This window comes from Aythya ferina (assembly GCF_964211825.1).
Source record: "Aythya ferina genome assembly, chromosome: 19".
NCBI classification, from domain to species: Eukaryota; Metazoa; Chordata; class Aves; order Anseriformes; family Anatidae; genus Aythya; species Aythya ferina.
The window spans coordinates 7319092-7342894 of record NC_140309.1 but is presented as its reverse complement, the minus strand read 5'-3'; the positions used below and the strand labels follow the sequence as shown (position 1 = coordinate 7342894).

The following is a 23803-nucleotide window of genomic DNA, read 5'->3' as shown; positions in this document are numbered from 1 at the left end:
AAAGAGAGCCCCAGGGTCACGGCTGTGGGGAAGGAAACACTTGTTCAAATGTCTTTGATCGTATGCAAGCGTCGGTAGAATGGCATTATCCATCTGTACAGAGGGGCTGAGTAACCCCAAGCACTTGCAGGTGACCTGGAGAAGGACGATGCTGGGGCTCCTCTCACAAAAGCCACCCAACCTCGAGCACCTCGGGGAGGCTGGGACCTCACGGGGCACACGGCCCAGCCTCTGCACCAAACATTCAGGTGTCCCTACGAGGGCTCACCCGATTCCTGAGCTCATGCTCATTCAAAGCACTCCAGCCCCATCCGTCACAAACTGGGTTTTGTGCCTTGCTGCTGGTTTGAATTTGCTCGCTGGAATGAGTATCCCCGGAGCTGTGCTGAGCAGCAGCCACGTCGGACAGCTCAGGCCAGCTTTTCCTGGCCCTACAGAGCACTACGTGTTTACCCAGCGCTTGGAAAAACCATTCAGCTTTTATTTTAGCTCGGGGGAGAAGCCAAGGGGTCACCTTTAAGCTAAGGTGGTATAAATAGAAGCTGAGTGGAAAGAGCAACGTACAGAGAGCCAGGGAAGAGCTCTGTCCAGGAGGAAAGCGAGACCCCATCGCTCCCAACTATTTAATAGCCACCAGGGTCCACATCAGCCCTGCTTTTTCCACCTCCTTCTAGATGTGGGCAAGTTCACAGCTACCTCATCCTATATATTCACGTGGATTCGTGCCCCAGGATGCAACAGCAAACCTTTGGCAGGTTGAGCAAAAGCCAAACCTTTGGCAGCGCCCCTGGCCCAGAGCTTTCCCCTGCTCTCATGCTGTGCTGCCAAGTCTCTGCCAAAGAAACTGGGGAAGAGCAAAAGCTCTGGGGGAAAGGGACTGGAGGCTGGAAAATAACCCAGGTGACTCAGGCATGCAGCTTGACGGGGGACAAAAAGCAGCTCGGTGTCTCAGGAAACCACAGCCAAGCACCAGGATGAAATTATTTTTCACCCAGCATCTTGAGCTGCCAAACGAAAGACGATTTAAAGCCCAGCCGGTGGCACCCAAACCCTGAGCAAGGCCCAGCAGGAGCTGCAGCACCATCCTGCTGCTGGACTCACCGCCTGCCACCTGCACAATCCCTGCTCTCCTCTCCAAGGCAATGCCCACAGGGGATGCTCCGGGGCTTAGCAGCTGCCTGCAAGACCCCAGGGCTCCGTGCTGAGCTGCACAGAAACACGGGGTGACGTTTTCTTTGCTGTGTGAACACAGCTGTCACCGCTCGCACACTGGCCACCTGTCAGCATTTACTGCAGCAGCCTCGCTGGGGATGGCTGGCACCAAGAAGCCACCAGAGCCACTGCCTGGAGGGGTGCAGACCCCGAGGGATGATGAGGACCACGTGCATTCAGCGAGCAGCATCTCACGGGGACAAAGAGACCCCGTGCTGCACGGGCTCCTTGCAGTTCAGCAGCAGAGAGAACAGAAAAGCTCTCACTGAGTTTGCTGCCTCTAGGAGGAAAAAAACATCCAACAGACCCCCCCTCTGCAACCAAGTCCAAGGATACGGAGTGCAACAAGCAGACTCTTGGCAGAAATTCAGAGGCCTGATAAGCTCGCTGGGACCTGCAGGAGTATCAAGGCCCCTGCAGGAGCATCAAGGAAAATATCAGGGCTGCACAGCATGGTCCCCAAGAGGGGCTGGGTCTTGCTCTGATGTCCCCCCAAGCCATGGTGCTGCTGCCCCCCAGGAGGGGCACAGGAAGGGCTGCACCCTACATGTCACAGGAGATGACCCCATCTATATCAGGTGTGAAACCCTCCTGATGTTGTGTTCCTGGTGCTCCTCAAACAGAGCTCCATCACATCTGTATGTGACCAGAGCCAAGTGCAGGGTATGGGGGTGGAAGGGCTTCCTCTGGAGCACAGGGAGTTTTTTAGTAGCTTATGGGTCCCAGATGGCAAGTTCAGGGAAGCCACAGTGCTCCCACACCCCCAAGGAAGCTATTAGGATAGAGCCATCCCACCAGGAAGCCCTGTAAGCCCTCCTTTGTGCTCACCAGAAAACAACGCTCAGCCTCTTCCTACAACTCCATTGTTTTAAATTCAGCTTGAGTCCCTGACAAGCAACGTGCAGGGGAGAAGAAAAACACAACTGTGACAGAGACAGAGGAGCCTTCAGCTCCCCGCACCGTGCTCTGACCTGTGTCCAGACCAGATAAGAAAAACACTGACAGAAATGCCTCTTTAGGAGCAAACACTTTAAGGGGAGTTGAGTGAGCATCACTCATCACAGCTCTTGCTCAGCCTGCACAGCATTTGGCAGAAGCAAGCAATTTCTTCTGCAAGGTGTGTGTTTTAGCTGTTTGCGCCCAATTCATCTTTGATGCACAACATGTCTCTGTGACTGCAGCGCCAGGACACAGCACACAGAGCTGTGCCATCCTCCCAGGCTCACAGGAGAGCGACTGCAGCACAGGGGGACAGGGAGATTAAAACATCCCCCAGATCTGATGCCACCTACGTCTGCTGCAATCACTGCTTGGTAGCTGTTGGTCTTCCCCCGTTCCCTCTCCCCCTTATCCAGTGTGTTTGGAGCTATCAGACATCTCGCACCACTCTGAGCCTACGCTGCTCTGAATCAGACACCAACAATAGTGCTGATTTAAAAGGAAAGCCTGGGGAGAGAACAAACCCTAATTATCCAAACAGCCAGTGGCCACGATGCAAAGTCACATTAGCTGTGGAAGAGAAGAGAGCCAGCCTGGGATTTCCAAAAGCCTGTATGCTGCTGTTGATGCCAGGGAGCAAATGAGGCCAAGAGTTTTGAAATCCCCCATCTGCATGAGGCTATGCTTACAGTGAAACCTGCTCACAGCAGAGCCCAACCAGCAGCCCACAGAGGCTGCATTTTTTTTTGGCAACCTGGCCTTGCAGGCACAGCCAAGGACTCCCTTGTCATTTGGGGTCACAATAAATATTGCACAAGGGCAAGGAAGGGTCTGCTGTCCTTGCAAGGCAGAAAGTGTTCTAACACGGCAAGTTTGTTAACGTAGAAACAAAAAGCCAAAGAAAGCAGAAATAACGTGCAAAACTAAGTGCTACGACCCAAAGTACTCACATTAGGTTAATGTCACCAAGATAGCTGAAAAGCCCGCTATCATGCAGTCTAACCATGATCCCTGAGCATGTCTCCTCTCTCCAAAAACACACTAGCATCGCAGTAAATAGGAAGCCTTTTGCCTTGGGTGAAGCCCTACGCTCCCAGTGGAGCTGTTTTCCAAAGCAGCACGGTTACGGGATGTGATGATGCCGTGGTACCTACCGGCTTGGGGCAGTGGATGTACCTAGCGAGGCTGATGATCAAATCGTGAGTGATAGGATCCACCAGGTTTCGAAAGCTGGCGTATCGGTAGAGGACATCATCCAGAGAGGTCGACTCCATTCCTAAATCCTGCAGGAGACAGGGTAAAGGAGCAGTGTTAGATGTGCTACTAAAGCCAGTGGCTAGCACAAATCTTTTAAATTAGCCTGCAGTGGTGGTCCCCACGAAGAAGTCAAGAAGAAAGTGATCCCTACCACCACCCAACACAAGGAAGGGACACATGAACACGTCACCCTGGGGAAAGCAGCACTCCTTGTGCTTTATCTGCTCTGCAAAAAGGCATTAGGGCTGCAGATCCAACACCTCGATGCCCATCACAAGCCAAAAACCCAGTGAGCTGACACCAGGTGTGCAACAAGGTAAAATCATAGATGACTCCAGCAAACACAGACACTTGGCTGGTGTGAAACTGGAACCAGAGAACAGCCATAGCATAGCCGTGCTCTGCATCTGCTGTGCATAAGGAGGAAGGAATGAGCCTCAAATTGCAGAAGGATAAAGCCAGGGGCTGTGGGGATGGCGAAGTGCTGGAGCAGACTGGCTGGGGAAGGGGTGGAGGCTCTGCCGCTGGAGACTGGATAAGGAAGTGTCAGGAACAGTTTCGATCGAGCTGATCCTGCCCTGGGGATGGGTCAGACCTCCTGAGGACCCCTCCAAGACTATTTTCTCTGATTCTCAATCCTGAGACATCATAATCTGAGGAATTTTGGCAGAGAGCTCATCATTCTGTGAAATACATTAGCGCACAGGGACGAGGAGAGGAAGGGTTATATGTAGTGTACTCCGTTTACTTCAAATATTTCAGCTCCACTGTAGTTTTATTTCACAGCAGCAACTGATCAGGGGACAGGATGGCCCTCAGATGAATGTAGGTTGCAATGAGGTCTGACAGCCACCCCACAGCATAACCCCATGCCAGGGCCAGTGCAGCAAGCAGACATGACTCAAGACCCAGCTGACACCACAGCTCCAGCAGAGCTGGGCTTGATTTCTAGCCCGGCCTTCCCGAGTAAGCCTTTTCCCTTTAGCTTTTTATTTTTGACAGCAATGGGCTGTTTCATGTCACTCCTCACAAGCCTGTTTTTTCTTGTGAAGAGTGAAGCCCAGAGGCAGCCCCTTCTATTTGGCCCAGACAGGATTTAGTGAAACGACGGCCTGTAGGTCCTATTCACCTCTCCTGTGGGCAACACATCCACCTCCCCACAGCAAGGACAACACCATGGCTACCCCAAAGCATTTACTTTCCAGATGATGTCTACGAGGTTCAGCAGGCAGGGACACACCACTGCTGAGAGCGGCCTGCCACCCAGCCGCGTGTTTTGGCGCGACAGAGGCCCTGCGCTGCCAAAACCTTGTGGCAGTGATTAACGGGCAGCCAACGCTGAATTGGTGGAGATGTGACTTGACGAGGAAGAACTGACCATCAACATCACATCAATGTGAACCTTTCTGTGGGAAATCCCAAGCCCTGGCTCTCCAAGCCCTCACTGGCAACAGGAGATGATTTGTAAGCTGGTGGGCTGGCCTAGTTCTGAGCTTTTCCTTAGCCAAAACACAGCAGAAATGAGGAATCATTTCAACTCTTCACCAAAAGTCAGGCAAGTGATGAAGTTTTCTGATGCATATCTCCACCAACACTGAGGAAAATGTTTTTTGATCCCTGAGAAGAGCCATGCTGGAGATTTGTCCACAACCCCATTAAATGCCAAGTCCCCCTTTCACATAGCTGGTGGCACCTGGCATGGAGAACACTGTGATGTTTGATCACACACACACATCTCTGGGGGTGGAAATGCCTGCAATTTGTAGCCAGCTGGCTTGGGGCAGGTAGAGACCTCCACATGGCCCTGGTGCTGTCTCCCTACATACCCCATACATAGGAAACCATAAGCCCACAGAGACAGCCCCATTGCCAACTTGCCCTCCCCAAATTTCCTTCCTGCCACCCCCAGAACTAAGCAGCTTGCCAAGACCCTTAAGCTCAGTGCTCATAATCCACCTCTCCACATGCATCTGGTGAATTCTGGAGGAAAGGAAGCGGGGATCCCACATCAGAGCCAGGGAAGAGGCATCCACCCTCGTGGCTTCCACACTGCAGCATTGGCACACGTGAGAGCCCCGACAGGCTGAGCCGGAGCAGCAGGTCTGGGAGCGACCGCAGCCGAATTTTGTACAAACCAGAGCAAAGAGATCTGCTGGTGTTTTGGGTGCTTAGTGTCTCGAAAGGAATGCTAACAGGTTGATGTTAAAATCTTTAACCCCGTGCAAGGTTAAATGTCAGCTACAACAAACTACCCAGGGTGGTTCAGCCCAGCGATGGCTGCACTCCCAGGGATTAGTGGTAGTGCCAGCAAAGCAAACCGGGTCCAATCCTACCAAGAATTTGAGGCTGGAAAGGGCTGAGCTGCAAAAACAACAGGGAAGTTTCAGGCAAAGAAGAAATGAGCAATGCCAGAAACATGCCTGGAGGAGAAAGCACACGGTGCTCTGGTCCTCTTGGGGAAAACCAAGTGGCTGCAAAGAAAATCCACAGGATAGGAACCCCAGGGCCAGGTGCTGTTGTGCCAAGCTGGGAAAGTGAAACGTGAAGTTATTTATAAGGTGCTGGTAGCAGGAAGGTGCTATTTGACCCTGTGGGAGTTGCAGTCTGGCTAAGGCACTCAGTAAAAATTGGAAAGTGCCAGACACACATCACAAGGCTGGGGTAATTTTATTCACGATCATCCTGCAAAAATCTGTCCTTCCTGGCTCTCTTCTTATTTACAGTCTCTACAAATAACTTGTTATTTACTGAGCATTTTGCACTTCTGCAGAACTTGTCATGTGAGGACATTAGAGCATCTCACAAGCGCAAATTGCATTTATCACCCACAACCACAAGCACTTGCACTTAGAGATGATGTATTTAAAAGGAAAGGATCCCACCAAGGCATTATCTCCCTTAAAGAGCTAAGCAAAACAGCTCCATGAGATGCTGTAAGTCCCACACGCATGAGGAAGAAGCCCATCTCCAATCTGTGTCATGGATAAGGCAATGCAGAGTCCAGGCCTTGCTCTATAAATGCAACTTTTAAAGTACAAGTGCAGAAGGGTTGGGTACAGCTGCTTCTGTAGGAAGCCCAAAATCAATATGGCAGTAAGAAAACATCTTTACTTGGTTTAAAAGGAAAAAAAAAAAAAAAAAGAGAGAGAGAGAAAAAAAAGAAAAAAATGAAAAGAAAAAAAAAAAAAAAAGGGAAAAAAAAGATACTCACAGACCTAAATAACCTTGTTACTGCTAGGAGTATCCCTCTGGCACCAAGTGCAAGGCTTTGCCAATGGCTGCAGACACACTGTTTGGTACAGAAGAACCCCAAGCAAGCCAAGGCAGTTGAAAACCCACATGCATGGGGCTGTTCACCCTCCCCAGGAGCACCCAAAAAAGCCCCAAAACAACAAATCCAAGTGGCCACAAGAATCAAGCAACCAAGGCTCCAATTGCAAACACACCTTGTTTGAAAAATAAAGCATCCCTATCTATTTACAGTCTATCCCACAGCTTCTACCAAATTGACACTTAAAATAATGAATTCATCTGAGGGTCGAGAGCTGGGACTGAGATGTCTGCATGCACAGAGCTCCCCAGGAGCAGCACTGCAATAGCCGTGTGAGCCCAGCAGTGCTGCTCAAGCAGGTTTGGTTTTAATTAGGCTGGAGAAACTATCTCCATCCTTCAAGACTTTTTCCTCTTGTATTTCGGCACTGTGTGGATCCATGAGTGATTGCACACAACTGGGTGGGTTCAGGAGCTCGGGCTCCTTTTTAAGAGGAAAAAAAAGGGAGAAAAAGCAATCCTGCGGATAACACAGTGCAGGGAGACCCCCAAAGCCAGCTCCCACTCTTCCAAGGAGAGAACACCCTCTCCCAACAGCAGGGTGGCTGTTACCTGCCCAGTCTGGTAGAGCTGAACATGAGGATTAATCTGACATGAGGTCAGAGCTGGATTTGGCCCACGGTCATATAGCATCACTGGCAAACAACACGCAGTACCAAAGGGGCCGAATATGGGGCTAGGCAGGAGTAATTCCACACACGCAGCTCTCAACACACCGGGATCTTTCAGGATCAAGCCAGGCTTAGTATCTTGCCACCTCCCTTCGAGCATCTCAGAAGTCTGACAGTTTTCAGCTAAAATTCAAATATAGAACCAACAAATCCGAGAACGTCTCTCTCCTGGGAGAGCTCACATTTTTCACAGGAAGCTTCCCCTCCTCCCTCCCCGTAAGCATTCTTCGTGCACAGATGTCTTTCTCAGCTGCTCCCTAAATCTCTCTGCCACACCAGCATCGTCTCTTCCCACCACATGTAATATTTTAAAGCCACTCAAGGCTGAAACTTGTTCGAGGCCAAGCGATGAGCTCATCTGCAATTTAATAACTTCGCACCAGCTCAGGCTGTCAGCAGCAAATCGCAGATCGCGAGCTCTGGAGGAAACGCCCAGCATCTGGCTCCAATCTCTATGGGTTTTTACAGCACATTTCCTTTCCCCGGAGGATCCTTACCTGGACAGCAAGCACAAAATAGGAAAATAGGTGTATGGGTTAAAAACAATGGTATTTATGAGCTGGTAAGACCACGGCTGTCTCAGTGCTGGCTGGAGGGGTGTTTGTCTAGTCTGCACCCAAAGCCCTGTATGGGGCTGTGATGGTTTGGGGAAGGTTTGCATCAGCAGAAGGGAAATGTCCCTGCATCCCTGAGCTGCCCCAAGCCCCTGGCATCCTCAGGGGTGCCAGCAAGAGAGGACCAGAGATCTCAGTGTCTCCGAGATGCACATCCTGCATGATGCTGCTGCACTGATGCCCAGATCAGGCAGGATTTGGGATCAATGAGACAAGCAAGCAGAGAAAGCTGGGATAATGGAAAGGGCTGAAAGCATGGTCCCACTCTGCTCTTCTTGCTGCTCATCCTCCCTGCCCTCAGCCATGCCCTTCCTGCAAGGTATCTGATTTGTTTCTAGGTTTGGGAGGCCAGGAGAAGGCCAAACCCTCGCCAGTCCCTGGGGACGGCTTACCAGCTGGGGGCAAGGATGGAGGGATCACAGCCCCCTGCCACCAACCACCTGCATTCAGCCTCTGCAGGAGGGGTCTCCTGCTGCAATGCAAACATAGTAGATTTCCAAAAAGATAAAAAAGAAGGTTGTGAAGGAAGTAGAGATTTAACTCAGAAGTCCAGCAGGAAGAAGCAATGCCTCTCTCCACGGCAGCCAGCAAAGGAAACTTCCTGGGCACAGCCAGAAAGGCACAAGAGTTATTTCCCAGTTATTTTGGGAAAACACCAGCCGGGCATGGGTGCAGCCACAGACCTCAGGGTCTGGACTCCTTTGTGCAAGAAACAACAGGAAACAACTCAGCTCCCCAAACCCCTGCCCAAACTCGGGGCTCACCACTGACTTCCCCAGGCAAAAACTACATGAGCAATGCCATTTTCCCAGTGCAAAAGGAATAAAAAAAAAGGCAAGCAAGGCATCGGGAATCATATCCCTAGCTTATCATTCCCTATTGCTGGGCACAAGGATTTTTTAGTCCCTCTCTGCTGCCTGTCAGGAACTGCAGCACAACACCAAGAGCCCAGCAATCGGCTCCCCGCGCTGCATTTCCATGAAAGCTGGCACCATGCGATGCTCCCCAAGCCACCAGGAGCCATAAGCAGTGGAAGTCGGGCACATTTTCTCTTATTAAACTATTTGTCACTGCGCGCTGAATCACAATTAGAGGAAAATTCAGCAAGTCTGTGTGAGAAGCCAGGCGATAGAGCAGGGCGCTCTGTCGCTGCTTTTATGAACACGGAGGGAAGGCAGTCACTGGTTGCCCAAATGAGGTTACTGTGCAAAACATCGCCCAGAGCTCCTTGGGTCTCAGCTGCTCATAAATATCCCCCGAGCTGCTATTTTGCCCAGCACCTCTTCCAAAACTGGTTCTTATCCACAACCAAGAACCAGAGCAGCATAACGGATCGCCAGGCGGAGAGGCTGGTATTGTAAACAAGCATCAGGCACGGAGGAAGAGAGGGATTAGTCCTGAGTGCAATCCATCACCTGCAGAAACTCCTCTGGGAGAGGTGACTTCATGAGGAGGGTATCTGCAGTGAGTGAGGCCGGACTGGAGACAGGCACGGGAGATGTGATGTGCTCCGCAGCGCAGGGTGTGCACAGGCCATGGGACTGCTCCACGAGGGAGGATGGATGGAGCTGCTCGGTCCCATAAAACACACTACTCCTTGCCTTTAATCCTTAGGATGTTTGGCTCGATCGTCAGAGTCTGGTTGAGGTTTGTAAGCCAGAGAAAAAGCGTGTGTTTATGGATCCGCCAGCTGCAATCTTCCAGGCCTGGCCACAGCCCCTGGAATCAGCCCCCACCTGTTTTGCACGGGATTGGCCCTCCTGAATTTGCTTAATTGCTAATTAGTTTGGTGCTGCCTTACTTTCTGCTGAAACAAGGCTGGACATTGCTGGAGGGCAGATGATTGTCTGGATGCCCAGCACCCCATGTCTCCCACGAACACCCCTGTAACCAGCCCAGAGACAAGGGTGGCAGTCCCCAGCCCAGGCAAACCAGCAACTGCTGCTGTGAATTCCTGTTTGTAATCCCCAGGACTGGTGCAAAACTGGAGTTTTGCATGGGATATTTTCTGTTTAGGAGAGTAAATACTGGTCAGGAACTGCTGATCGCACACTCAAGCCTCAAGTGAGGGTACATTTAGAGAAGAGTCAATGTTTAAGGGAAGAAGTAAACGTTTGCCTGGCAGATTGACTCAAATAATAAATGGTGGCAGCCCAAACCCCCTCCAGGAGGCTGGAATTTTGGAAACAGAGAGAGATGGATTAATGGGCAAAGATACGATGCTGCCATCTCAATAATAAACAACTAGGAATAAGAGATTGGAAGAAGAATGTGCCTCGTTTATTTTAATCTGTGAGGCAAATGTAATTACCCCAATTGGAGTTAGGCCAGGCCGCAGCTCGCAGACATTTTCAGAAAGGTGCCTGTGGATATTTAATGGGAGCAGATAGCCCCCCACCTTCATTTACAGAGCCGGTGGGATCCCAGTACAGACAGGATTTAGAAACACTGCCTGGGGAAGGGAACTTCAGTCTCTGAACAATTTAGACAATCTAGGTCCACCAATGCCTTTAACACACACGTTTGTCTTAAGCTCACAAAATAGTATTCACACATCCCTCCTAAAGCAGGAGGAGCTGCCCACAGCCCGGTTTCCCATTCAAGCTACTGCTGGTTCATCACTTTGGGACCACTGCTCCTGCTGGGACCACAGCCCACGCAGATCCCACACCAGGAGGCTTCGGGTCCCTTCTCTCATGCCCCATTACCTCTGCTCTGGCTGTTGGAGCTCCCCTTAACAACTCCTGGCTCCTCCTGTTTGCAGCTGACCATCCAGCAGCACCAGCTAAGTTTTTAAGCTTTCTTAGGTCTCTGCTATTTTCTTGGCAGCTCAAACACCTCTTGGACTTGGAAGGGGACAGGAGATGCCTTACAGGCACTCAAGTCTTATATTTGAGCATGCAGTTCTTACGTTCTTGTGCACCTCTTTGTTTACAGGAGCAACAAAAAGGCAGCACTGGGATCCTTGCAGAAAAGAGGACAGGATTTGCAAGCAGAAGGGAGGGATCACTCATCTCCCTAATTTCCACAGCCTGTTACAGACCTCCTGGCATGTGGGCACACAGCAAGCGAGCGATTCCCGATATGAGGGCAGCACTCAGCGCCATAGCGCTGGGAATTACAGCAGTGTCTCACCGCACACGCTACAATCCTTGGGAGTTCCTGAAGCCACACGGAGCCTACCAGTGCTTTGTGCAATCTGCATTTATCTCTCACCTGCTCTTATCGAATTTAATTAACAGCAATGAGCCAAGCACACTCACTGTACACAGCCCCACTTGCGCACCCAGCATGGGCAGCCTCTGCCAAGGGATGTGCCAAGAGGAAAACCCACGAATCCTGCCTCAGGTGGCCCGACCTTAATAACAAAGCCAGCAGGCAACCAGGCCTGGCTGCTGTCTGTCTGTCCTGCCACCTCTCTGTCCTCCAATAACTCCAGAAGGCAGCCAGTTTCATCCAGCTATGGGAAAGGGTCAAAGCTGATTAAGGTCCCATAAGTTTGGGGGAATCAGCAACAGGGGAAGGAGGAGATCCCAGCTAGGGGAGGACCAGGACCTGGTTGCAGCAGACGGACAGACAGCAGGACAGATGGTCCACAGCTGCCATCGGGGTTGCTGAGCTGGGACCTCAGGCAAGATGCTGGCAGAAGCTGGGTTTCCCCAGAGCCAAGGTTTGCTTGGTGTGACAGCCACACTGCACTGAACCCGCAGCATCGATGTTGTTATCGTACCACTGGGAGCCTCCCGTACCCCCCCAGAAGAAATCAATCCCTTCCTGCACGTACAATAAGAGCCTGCAATCCAATAACAGCTACCTAAAACCCGGCTTCACTTCCAAGCCCTGGACTGATTATTATTGCATTAGCTACGGAGGGACGTATTGTTATCGCTCAATAAATGCGAGCTCTACTTCAAAGGGACTGGATTTCAGCAGTGGAAGAGTACACAAATGCTTTGACAATTGCTTTGGGATCCTTCGAAGCAGGTAGATGCCAGAACAAAACCTGAAATCTTATTGATACAGACTTTGTAGTAACAATGAGCGACGACGACTCCTCAGCACAGCTGGCTCTCAGAGGAGGTTATTCGAGGGAAGTAATTGAAGGCATCGCTCAGAGAGAGAAATATTCAATTAACTCCTTAAACCGGCTGCCATGGACCAATGTGGGCATTAGCAAAAAGATCATTTAAAGGAACAAACTGCAGCTGACTCCAAGAAAAGCATCTCAAGACACTTTTTGCCCTGTTTATGTGCCAGCAGGAGCCTGGGCAGGAGGAGAGCAGGGGCAGAGGAGGCAAAGTTCCCTGGAACGAACATGAGATCGGTGGATTTTAGCCCAGAGCCAGTGATGGGGAGGCAGGGTGGGACCTGGCACTGCAATAAAATCTCTTTCAGCTAATGGCCACCTGTTCCACACCACGTCCAGAGCCTCTTTCTGCTCTTGGTACCTTCTCATCACATACAAGAGGCTTCTAGCAAAGGAGCAAAACACGCAAACCCCACAGCACCCAGCTCGTTTTCTTACTCAAGACAGAGCAACAGGAATGGAATAAAACCAGAGGTTTCCACAGCTTCCACCCGCTCGCCAAGGAGGCCAGCGGAGCACAAGTAATTAATATGGACACCATGAATTTCAGTCCTTTCATTTGCAAATCCAGCATCGCAGCTCGTCTCAAGCATGGACAAAGTCCATTAATAAAGCAGATTCTTGTAATGGGATTCAAAGCGATGGCAAATCAATACATAACACGCTCGTACGCTAGACTAATTTATGCTTTGCATAATAATCAGGGCAACTGTACTTCTGGGTATGTATGTGGAGACACGCTCAAGCCCAGCCCAGGCCACGTAAGGAGCTCAGCAGGATGCAGACAGGTTGAAATTCCCAGAAACAAACCCCGATAAGCGGCCCCAATAAACTCCAAAGCGGCCACAGCACAGGGAGGATAAGGAGGAAGGATTTTACATAGCACACAGGGCTGGCACTCCTAACGTCACCACACACACAAAATATCCATCTTGTGCCTTCTCGTCTTCGCTGGAACAACAGAAAGAGGCTTCCCAGATCGCTGGGTTTTGGTAGGGATCCAGTGCTTTGTTTTCACTCTGCCCACAGCCAAGGGAAAATTAACAGCGTATTAAAAGCTCAGCCCTCAGAAACTCTGATTGCACTGCCAGCCTGTCCATGGCTTTCCCCCGAAGCTGACCTCCCCTTCTGCAGCCCCCAGGCCACGTTCTCCCATCGCTGAGCTAAGGCACCCACCGGCCTGTTCCCAAAAGCCAGGCGAGGAGGGGAGGGAGCTGCTGGCTGCAGCCCCCATCCCACTCCAGGACAGCTCCCCGGTAGTCCCATCTCATGAAGTTTATGGCTCGTTTCCCCCCAGACACTGGCAGAAGATGGACCAGAAGTGGTTTCATTAAGCACCTATCACATACACCTTTGCACAAAGAAACCCGCTGTACCAAACTATGGGGTCATAGCGGCCAGCCCCAGCCTGCGAAAAAGCAGGGTTATCACCCACTTCTCCTTCAAACTCCTCATCAAACCTGTGAAATGCTTTTTTTTTTTTTTCAGGATCCGTGCCTGGAAGTGTGTCACGGCAAGCTGGCACCAGAGCTAAGGATGTCTCCAGCCAGGCACGGCCGTGCTTGCTTCCAGCTGGAGGATGCCCAGCCCTGATGCCCGCCCACGGTGAGGGTTCCCCCGGCACCGCTCTCCTGTGCCTGGCCCTGGCCCGAGGTGCAATTGTAAAACTGAGTCGTAAGATAGCAAAAAGCTACGTGACTGTGATTTGCCTGACGTAGGTCTGAGAGGAAATCAGTGAAAGTGCTCGGAAACGGCAGCAGAAGCCCCACCAAAGGGGTCTGGCTTTGGGGATGTACCCCCAGCCCCATTCTTTATCAGCAGCAGGAGTCAGGACTCTCCACATTAGACCTCCCTTGCAATCCCTCCTCAAGCATGTCCCACTTGCCTGCAGCTCACTGGCCACCTGTGTGGACCAGAAGAAGCAGAGCAAGCTGAACCCACGGCCCCTGGCTCACCCCGCTGCTGCCCCTGCCTGGTCAGCTCCCCGTCTGCACAAACCTTCAGCTGGGAGACCACGGCTCTGCTCTCCTCCTCTGCGATATCTTATCTCGTGCTTGGCAAGCCAGAAAATCACTTAAATACCTGGTTAATTCTCAGCACACACTCTAGTCCTGCTGAAGCCAAAAGGGTTTGGAAAACCTCGATCCTCTGCTCCTGCAGGGCTCAGGGGTGGGCTCCGTGGGAACACAGTGCAGGAACCCACCCTTGGCCAGAAAGAGACCCCACACGTGGCCAACAATGAGAATTTGTTCCCAGGTCTCATTTACACAGCAACCAAGCAGCCTCTGCTCTGCTCCATGCTTTTTGCCCTATTTGCAGGCTCCGGGTCCTTTCCCCGGGGGAAGAGGCTCTGCCTGCACCCCAAACCCGAGCAGCACCCACGCTGGGTGGCTCCTGCCCCCTTGGGAAAGCACCAAGAGGCGTCAGAGTCCCCCTCGATTAAAAATGAGACTATTTCTGCTTTGTTTGACAGTCAGGGCCATTAAGCTGCTCTTGTTGATGTTTCCTTTCCTGGTGGATACGCCGGGAGCACGCGTGCCAAACGAACTCGGGATGACCTGGAGAGCAAACCTTTGCCCGAGGAGGTTTTTGCTCAGCACGTGGCAGCGCGCTGCCCGGCGGGTTTCATCGTGCTGCCCCTGCGAGCACAACCACACCTAAAAACCACACCTAAAACCTGCTTCGGGGGGGCACAGCTTCATCAGAAACCTGCAGCTCCCACTGCTAAGCCCTGCCGGAGCTGATGTGGCATCGGGCTGTGGCTCACGGCACTCCACTGAGCCACACAGGATGAAGGTCTCCATGCCCCACACGCCTCCTCCTCCTCCCGACCTTCATCCTCCCAGCCACTGGGCTCCACACACACACATCCCATGGGGAATGTAGAGCCTCCTGCCTCCACACCCTGGGCTATTTCCCTGCCTCCTTATAACATTACACCTCCCCAGGAAGCGTCCCCGGCCAGAAGCAGAGGCCTGAAATGCCGGTGGTAACAGAGCACCCTGCTAATCCTCGTCCCCCTCCCCGGGTGGCTGAGCCTTCCTGGGCAGCTAAACCAGGCCCCACGAAGCGCTGAGGCCAAGGAACACTTCCACAGGTGCTAGAACAAAGCCCTTGGCTCTCAGCTCTCACCGCAGCCCTGGCGTTACCAGCCGGGAACATTTCTTTTCCGACTTCAGAACAGCCAACACCAGTATTTTGGACTGGCAGCCTTTCCTGGAGTTAGCAGCATAGGAAGAAGAACCCGAGAAGCTTTTGGGATGCAGGACCAACTTCTTAGCAGAGCTTTCCAGATACAACAGCGGGGCTCAATAAGCGCTGAAACCTGATGCAAGACGACGAGCTGAGCAGGAGCGGAGCCAGGATGAGCTCACTGCACAGCCCCACGGCCGGCCGAGCCTTCCCCCCCTGCTCTGGTCCCACTGAGACACCCGTGACCCTGGGCTGAAACTCCTCGATTGGCCACGAAGCAGATGAATAAACGGCCGGTGATCTCAGCACCAAGTCAGCACCGAGACGTGACCGCTGCAGGTCCTGGGCTGGCTTCCAGCAGCCAGAGCAGCCGGCCCGCGGCCCCTCGGGCACCTCCAGCCTCAACCCCAGGGCATGGGGGGGAACCACAGCGTCCCCAAAAAGCTGGGGGCATTGAGCACGGGGTGATGCAGACCGGCTCTTCGGACCCTTTTCCCCCCAAAAGTGTCAGGGAAGCACGCTGGAAGGAAAGATTCCTTTTTGCAAGATGCTAAATGGGGAAAAACCCGACTTGTTTTTCTGGGCAGGAGCACAGGTTGAGCCAAAACCACCACCGAGGAGTGAGGAGGGTTCAAAACCCTACCTCTGAGAGTCAGCAGGCTGATGAGGAGCCCCATCTTGTGCTACCACGTTCCTTCTTTCCCTTTATCTTCCCCTGCTCAAGAAGAGGTGAGCAGCAGCTGCCCCTGCCCTAAGGACCTGCCTGCCCCAGGGGACAGCAGCCACCAGGCTGATACCTGCTGGGAAAAAAGAAAGGTTGTTGGGAAAAAAAGGAAAAGTGGTCATAAAGGAGCACATGGAGAGGGTCCTTCCCAGGATGAAGCCTCCCCGACACCCTACAAAGCGTCCTCTTGAAATACCAACCACAAAACCAGAGCTGCATTGCCAAGCAGCAGGAGAGCCACCTCCCAGCCAAAGGTCGGGCTCCAAGCAGGTCCCAGCAATGGCATCTCCAGCAAGAGCGAGGAAATCCCCGTCTCACCCCTTTGGCACTCAGGCACATGGCACAGCAGCAGTTTACTCGCTGCAGGAACGCAGGCAGAAAGCAAGGGGATAAAAGTCCACACAGCGCAACCCTTGTCCAGAGGCTGGAGGTGAGGTTTTGGCTGCTACACCCGTGTAACGTGAAAGGTATTTTAACCCTCATGTCTAATTACACCGAAACTGTTGCAGCGTCTTTTAGGGTGCTGTAAATATAAATTAGAAGGACGGCTCTTCTAGACAAGCCTGATGGGGATGGAGAAATCTTTTACAGAGCCACAAGCCGCATTTTGGCCATTTCCTTGCACATATAGTTTATATTTTACACACATATATACACAAACGTAAGACTGCAGCCTATAGGAGGCTTTTTACACTATTACTACTGCTTGCGCACAAGGTATGAGAGTCAGAAATAACAAAGAGCAACAACAACCCCCCCAGGACATGAAAACGAAGAGAAATTATTCCTTGCTTTCAAGTCAACCGGCAATACGGCCAATTTTAGGATTTCTGGTGCTTTAGCCAGGAGGTTGTTGAGGCTGCTGCAGCCAGTAGGAACCAAAGGTGAAAAGCTGCCTGGCTGCTTCCCATTTAATTAACAGCCCCAAGCTGCAAATGAGCCCCATGCCACCCCCAGAGGAGAGCTTGGTGAGCCTCTGGTCCCTCAGGACATGGCACGTGGTGGCCAGCAGCACGATGCCCTTGTCTGTGTGCAATCCAGGACCACAAAGTGACCTGGAGCTGCATGCACTGTGCTTTACTCCTGCCTCTGGGGTTATTTCAGGTTTTAATTTTTTTTTTTTTTTCATTTTTTTGCATATTTTTTTCTGGCACCACCTCTGCAGGGAGGGCTCACAAGCAAACCCGACTCCTGCTAGAAAACGCATTTGATTTACATGGTGCGGCAACGTTGAAAGGGAATATTAAAAAAAAATGGCTTGCAGGAGTTTAGCTTATTTATTTCCTTTGTGTTGGTGGAGAATAGCAGCTGCTGGGCAAGAGCTGACAGCACGGCAGAGATCCCTCGCCACGTTTCGGGGAGTTAATCCCATCAGAGAGCTCCTGTGTGTCAGCCTGAGCAGAGGCGGGCACGGCTCGCCGCAGCCAGACCTTGCGTGGGCGCAGCTGGGCTGCCCCAAACTCCCTCTGCAGCTACAGGGTGGGAAGGAAAACAGAGGAAAGAGCAACCTGCCCCGAGCCCATGGCAGGGCAGGGAGAGCCCCGAGACTGCTTCTTTTCTGTGCATCAGCCTAAAAAAGATGGGGAGTGGGGCTGTACACCGGGACGCCAGCTCACGTTGCAATCACGCAGTCACCACCTGCACCGTGCTGGGTGCTGTGCCGACACAGCCCCAGATCACTTGTGATGCACCCAGGGTGTTTGCGGAGATCCTAAAACCCCAAGCAATCTTAGGAGCTGCTGCTGCCCTCCGTCCTGATGCCCAAGGCAGCCTGGCAGCTCTCATTTCATAGCCCAGCGGAGCTACCATGGGGCTTTCATCCATGCCCACCAAGCGTTGGGTCTGGGGGCTTCTCCAAGCCTGTTGCACCACAGCCACACCACAAACACCACCACAAAGACCTGGAAGGAGCCTTTTGGATCGCCCGTCCTGGGGATGCTCTGCTGCAGGTGCTGAAGAGCACTTGGGAATTGGGTTAAAAGCAACGTTTATAGGGCAAGGAGAGGATGAAAAGCACAGCCCTGCACTCTGCAGTCAAGAGGAGAGAAGGCGCCGGCACAACACCTGCAGGAAGCAGGGCCGTGCTGAATGCTCTTAATTCCTCTCCAAAGCTCTCCTGCACGGCCAGGCTGTACAAATTGCAGCCCTCTGCCCGATTCACCGGGCAGGCAGTCCGTAATTCTCATTACACAGCTTGCTAATGGCACACACAGTAATTTTGTCTGCTCGAGTAGAGGCTGTGAGGCAGCCCCAGGAAGGGAATTGCCGTAGGCGAGGGTTTCCTCTCAAAACACCCCGAGAAAAATGGGAGGCTGATTGGGGAGGTAATGGAGGAGGCCATCAGCTGGAGCAGATTAACCCCACTTTTCACAGGGTGCTTCAAAAGCACCTTATTCCCCCCATTTTCCCCCTCAAAGACCCACTCAAAGACCCCTGCAATTTGCACCACTCAGAACTGGGAGCCGTATCCCCATCTTACAGGAACATATGATTGAGTGAAAACGGGCATGTTTGGAGGGGTTAAGGGAAGAAATTCAGTTTTTCCCGGTGTTTTATCCCATGCTTGTGTGTTTTTATTTACACCACGCAATTTTTAACCATCAGGCAGAGTGGAGTCTCAGGGACTGGGTTGCAGGCACCGGGTACTTGGCTCAGGGGGAAGAAGCCTGGAAGGAAAACCCTTTCTTGATGGGTTTCTAACTTCCCTCCCTTGGGCACCAGGCGATTTGGATGCTTCTCAGGGGCTGCTGGGGGTGAGGAGGGGCATCTGTGGCAGGGTGGGACCCCTCAGGTTGCTCACTTTCTTCTAAAAACCCCAATGGTAAACACATTTGGCTCCACAAAGAGGTCAGCAAACACTCAACCTCGCTAAGGGAGAAAAAAAAAAAAGGATTGGGTTGCACCAGAATTCAACCCAATGACATTAAAATCCACTTAATACAGCCAGTTAAAATGGCTTTATGCATTACACGCGTTTACTTTAAAGCATACATTTCAAACAAGCCACTCAACTTAATGACAACCTATGGCCACGCTTTCACGTTAACCAGCGTGTGTCAGCCCAAGCAGCAGGGCGTGCTTGCTGCCGAAATTTTAAGGGAAGTCACTGATGAAACAGCAGCCAGAAAAACCAAAGCACTTTGGGCTTTTGGGGAGCATGACAAGGGCAAAGAAAACATCTTTGTTTCGTTGCCCGTTTCAGAGAAATTAATGTTTTTAACTTCCAATCTGCAAGGAAAGCTGCAACCCGAGAGCCAAGATCGCTAATTAAGGTGGCCAGAAGAGTAATTCATTGTGTAAAATTAATACTCTGGTTAATGGATCAGCTGGTTTTAAACATAAAATGTGTTTTGAGAAGTTTGAGTGCCCTAAATATCCAGCATACTTTGAGGTTTTTGTCTGATCAAATCCCATTCAAATACTAATTTCCTGCATTTTGAACTCTAGCTTTCATCTTTGTGTAACTTGAGTTACAAATCTAAATAATAATAATAAAAAATAAATAAAACTGAAAGCAATCAATCCTGTAAACCCAAAATTCCCCACTTGCCACCAGAGTAAAGCCACACACAAGGAACCCCGCAGCCGCACAGCTCCTGCTCGGGGCAGGAAGTATCACATTGCACCCAGCTGAATCCGCCTTTTACAACCCAACAGGAAAACATCCTCTTGCTTAAAGGATAACCAAAAAAAAAAAAATCCTACCCATAAAACCAGGCTGCTTAAATCCAGATCCCCTCCTTGCTGATTTTGGCTGCGGTCACTGCCATGGGTAAGTTGTTCGTGCTCGCATCCCAAACTGCTTCTCCATGTCTGCAAGCTGCCATCACCCAGGAAGCCCACAGCAACCACAGGCAGGGAGATTTCCCCCAAATCCCCCCTTTTTTCTGCTCACAGAGCAGGGAAAGCTGTGTTTCGGGGTCAGCAGGTACCAGTTCTGTGCCCTGGGCTGGGAGAGGCACAGAGGCAGGTTGATGCCACCCTGTTGGGAGATGGGATCCCCACCTACATCCTGCTCCCAGCCATCCAGCATCCCTTCTGGTCCCAACCACGGCACTTTCCCATTGCCCCCACTGCTCACCGTCACTCTGGCACAGCAGCTGAGGCAGGTATTTGCGAGCACGCTGATGTCCCTGCAGGCGTTTTTGGCCAAAAGCTGCACCAGAGAAGCGAGAGGGCTGGTGTGTGCTCAGAGGGGACTCCCCAAGACGTCTGTTTGGGGGCTGCAGATGCCAGAACTCTGCTTCTTCCGCACGTCCCCACAGCCTTGCTCAGCTGGCGCCGTGATACATCAGCATCGCATCATAATTCCTCCCCTGGAAACATGCCTGGATAACAGTGGGAAGCAGGAACCCTACAAGCACCCACTTTCTTCCCGGGCTGTAGCTAGACCAGGGGACTTTTCCTTCCTGGGTTAACATTTTCATGGCAATTTGGTTTCCATCCAGCAGTACCAGCAGGGAAGCTGGTGCTCAAAAGGAGTGAGCAGGATCCTCTGCATGCCCCAAACCCAGCAGGAGGCACGTTAGTGGAAGGTGGACAACTCTCTGCTACTTCTCTGCATGCTGATCTCGATAAGCAAGTATTGAGACTCAGAGAAATACAAGGAAATATGGAAATAAATGGTGGAACACCACAATGAAACAAACTTTGTTAGCTCTACGTGCCACCGTGGGTCAATGGGGAGCTGATGGCATGTGGGTCACCATCCCCAAATCCAATGGGGGCTCAGCTGAGCCCCACACATGCAGCCCTGTACCCTTGGGCTCTCCTTTTTTAAATCAGAAAGCTTTTGCTTTCCCAGCTAGCTCTCACTTTCTATGGCTAAAGGTAAAGCAAGGAGCTAAGAAACCCAACATCTGCCTCCCATCCTCCGGAGAAGCGCACGTGTCCAGCCCCTGCACCCGAGGGTCCTGCAGTGCGCAGCCTGGCTGCTGGGGGCTTCTTTAGTTAATTAACATTCATTTCAACCCAATTCCTGCGAGAGGTTTAGGGACAGGGCCTTAGCAAAACCTCTTGTGCAACACGTGAATGTAATCCCTCGCCGCGTGAGCACAGACACAAACATTGCAAAACCTCCCGAGGAGGGCAGGCAGTGGGAAGTGGCAGGTCCGGAGCGGAGCGGTGCCAGGAACCCAGCTGCTATTTCCTAGAAACCAGCCTCAGAAGGAAAGGGGACATGAAAGAGAAAAAAAAAGCAGCAGCAGGCAGCCCGATCAGAGCCTGGGCGAAGAAGAGCTCGGGGAAAACCTACAAAAAGGATGCACGGGCTGCTTGAACCAGAGCAGCACTCAGGAACATCCCGTAAAGAAACGCCTGCACCAAAATCAGCCCTGAGCCCTGATGTGTAATGGAAAGAGAGCCAGACCTCATGGAAAATATAACATAACGGGGCCATAGGGCATTAAATACCCACTGAGACACACAAAGGCATGGGGCACCTCCCTCCAGCCCTGATGCTTGTCCGAGGCTTGCCTCAAAAGCTCACAGCAAGGCGGGACCAGAATCTGGGAGATGCAGGGCTTGAAACATGAACAGTCCTGCACGGATCTGAGGAACCCAAAGAGCATCAAGGTTGCCAAGAAGCGAGGTCACAGCCCCTAGGTAATTGGAGCTAACTCTTCAGTTTGGATGGAAAGGACAATTTGCTTTTGCTTTCCGAGGAAAGATTGAGTTTGCCATCCTGAGGTCTTTTCTCCAAAAACGAGGGGAGAAAGAGGTCGAGCTGTACAAAAGAGAGAAAGGGAATTAAATCATATTGGGCTTTTGGCTAGGGCCTGCAGAAGAAATTAAAGGCTAAAAAATCCCTTATCTCTTTGTACCAGAACGAAACCGGTATTAATGCACAAGCACCTCCCTTACCTAAGAAGAGGCCATGGTCACCAACCCCACGACACAGGGGATGATGCCACCAACACCAAGCTGCCAAGAGGGGAGGACAGGCTGGATTTCAGGTGCCCTGCAGACTGGAGCCCCGAGCTGCTGGTGTTCCCAACAGACAGGAAAGCAGAAGCAGCCCAGGTGAAAATCAAAAAAATAAAAAAAATAAAAAAAAAAGATGCAATCCAGGCAAAGTGGTGGCCAGGGGCTGCCAGCCTGCAGCACCTCCCAGCCGTGGGGCTCCTGGCTCTGCCGAGGGCACAAGCAGCCCACACAGCCCAGCCTGGTGGGTCTGGGGTGATATTGGGGTCGGGGGAATGCTGAACCAGGGTCTGTGGTGGCTGGTCATGCAGGGAACTTGGCCAGGATGTGCCCTTTGGTGCCAGCAGGTATAGGAACATGGGGCTCAGCCCTGTTCAGGCTCTCCTAGTGCTGCAAACGGAGCCTGCCTGGGCGTGTTGCAGGGATTGCATTAATGCAGTGCCGATTTCTGTGCTTCCTGATCCCAGGGGAGACAGGGAAGTTCGGAGAGGAAACCACGCCAGCGGCACAGCGAGCATCGCTGCTGCAGGCACAGGGAGAGAGGGAGCTGGGGCTGCCCCCACGCTGCGGGGTGGGAGCTGCCTCTGCCCTCCCCCTGCATCTCAGCATCCCCGGGGACTCAGGACAAGCAGCAGGAGCCCCCTTCCCCGGGTTTAATTAAAGCCGGGCTGCTCAGATGCCGAGCAGACAGCAGGGCGCATCCACCCACGGATCCCACGGGGGAAGGGAAAAAGAACAGAAGGAACCAGGATGGGAAACAAGGGAGCAGAGAGAGGACAGTGCAAGAGAGCAGCTCTCAGCAGAGCACAGCAAGGAGGCCAGAGCCGCCCGTTTGGGGTGGAAAACACCAAACCCCAGTGCTAGCAGGCACATTCATTTGCTGTCAACACTACCTAGCAGCCTAAGGGTTAAAAATATTTGCACGAAGCACCGGCGGTGGTTTCGTCAGCAACTCAGGCTGGAGGAAACCGACTGCTGAGCCCCAAGCGGCAGCGCTGAGCTCGGGGCCCTGCGAAGCCGCGTTGCCCAATTTCCACCTCGCCGCGCCGCAGCCGTCGGCGGGGGTGTCCCCAGCCTGGCACTGAAAATTGCTTTGTGTCTGCCCGCTGTTCAGGGACACCACGCTCCTGGAGCGGTGTTACCAAGGTCTGACAGCATCCCAGGGGCTGTGGGACAGTCCCCATGGCTGGCACGAGGGGACAAGGGCAGGCACGGTGTGGTCTGGCTGTGTTGAGGTCAGCCAAACCCACAGAGCTTCCCAGGGTCTGCTCGAGGCATCGATACACACACCGAATACACGGCCAGGCAGGGATATTTCAGCAGGTTTGGCATCTGTGGGGTGAAGCACGGGCTTCAAGGCTGGTGCAAAACCGTGTCTGGCATCCTTGGGGGACCTGGGTTGAATCTTAGACGACGAGACACCAAAACCCATCCCCTTCTCCCTGCCAGAGACACGATGATCCCCAGCAGCTCAGCTGACAACTTATCCGCCTTGACATGGAAAAGCCATACAACAGCATCTGTCTCCCCTAAGGGTCATTTGGGGGAAATGAGCAACCCTCGGAGCACTCCTGACCCACCATGACCGATCCCGATGCGCTTCTCTGCCAACCTCCCCATGCAAGCCAAGAGCAGAGCCCAGAAACACTGGCAAAAAACAGACGGGGAGGGACTCATTAAGCAGAAAAATGCTACTTAGAACCAGCAACAATAAACACGCTGCTTACAACGAGCTTCCCAAGCCGCCCGGACCTTCCCAAGGCAGCCTTGGGGTCTCTCACAGCCCCCTCACCCCACATCGCTGCCATCTCCTGGGAGCTCCGGGGACCTGGACACAGCTCATGGGTTGTGTGTT

The 23803-nt window shown here is 52.3% G+C and overlaps 1 protein-coding gene across 2 annotated transcripts in view; it reads right to left on the bottom strand.

Moving 5' to 3' along the window:
• LRRC75A (leucine rich repeat containing 75A) overlaps nt 1-23803 on the bottom strand; it is an 81689-nt gene that overhangs the window by 37747 nt on the left and 20139 nt on the right. For both annotated transcript variants that reach the window (XM_084493168.1, XM_084493167.1), the window contains one exon: nt 3306-3434. In XM_084493168.1, coding sequence (XP_084349294.1) covers nt 3306-3434 — 129 coding nt within the window. The remainder of the gene's footprint in view (nt 1-3305; nt 3435-23803) is intronic.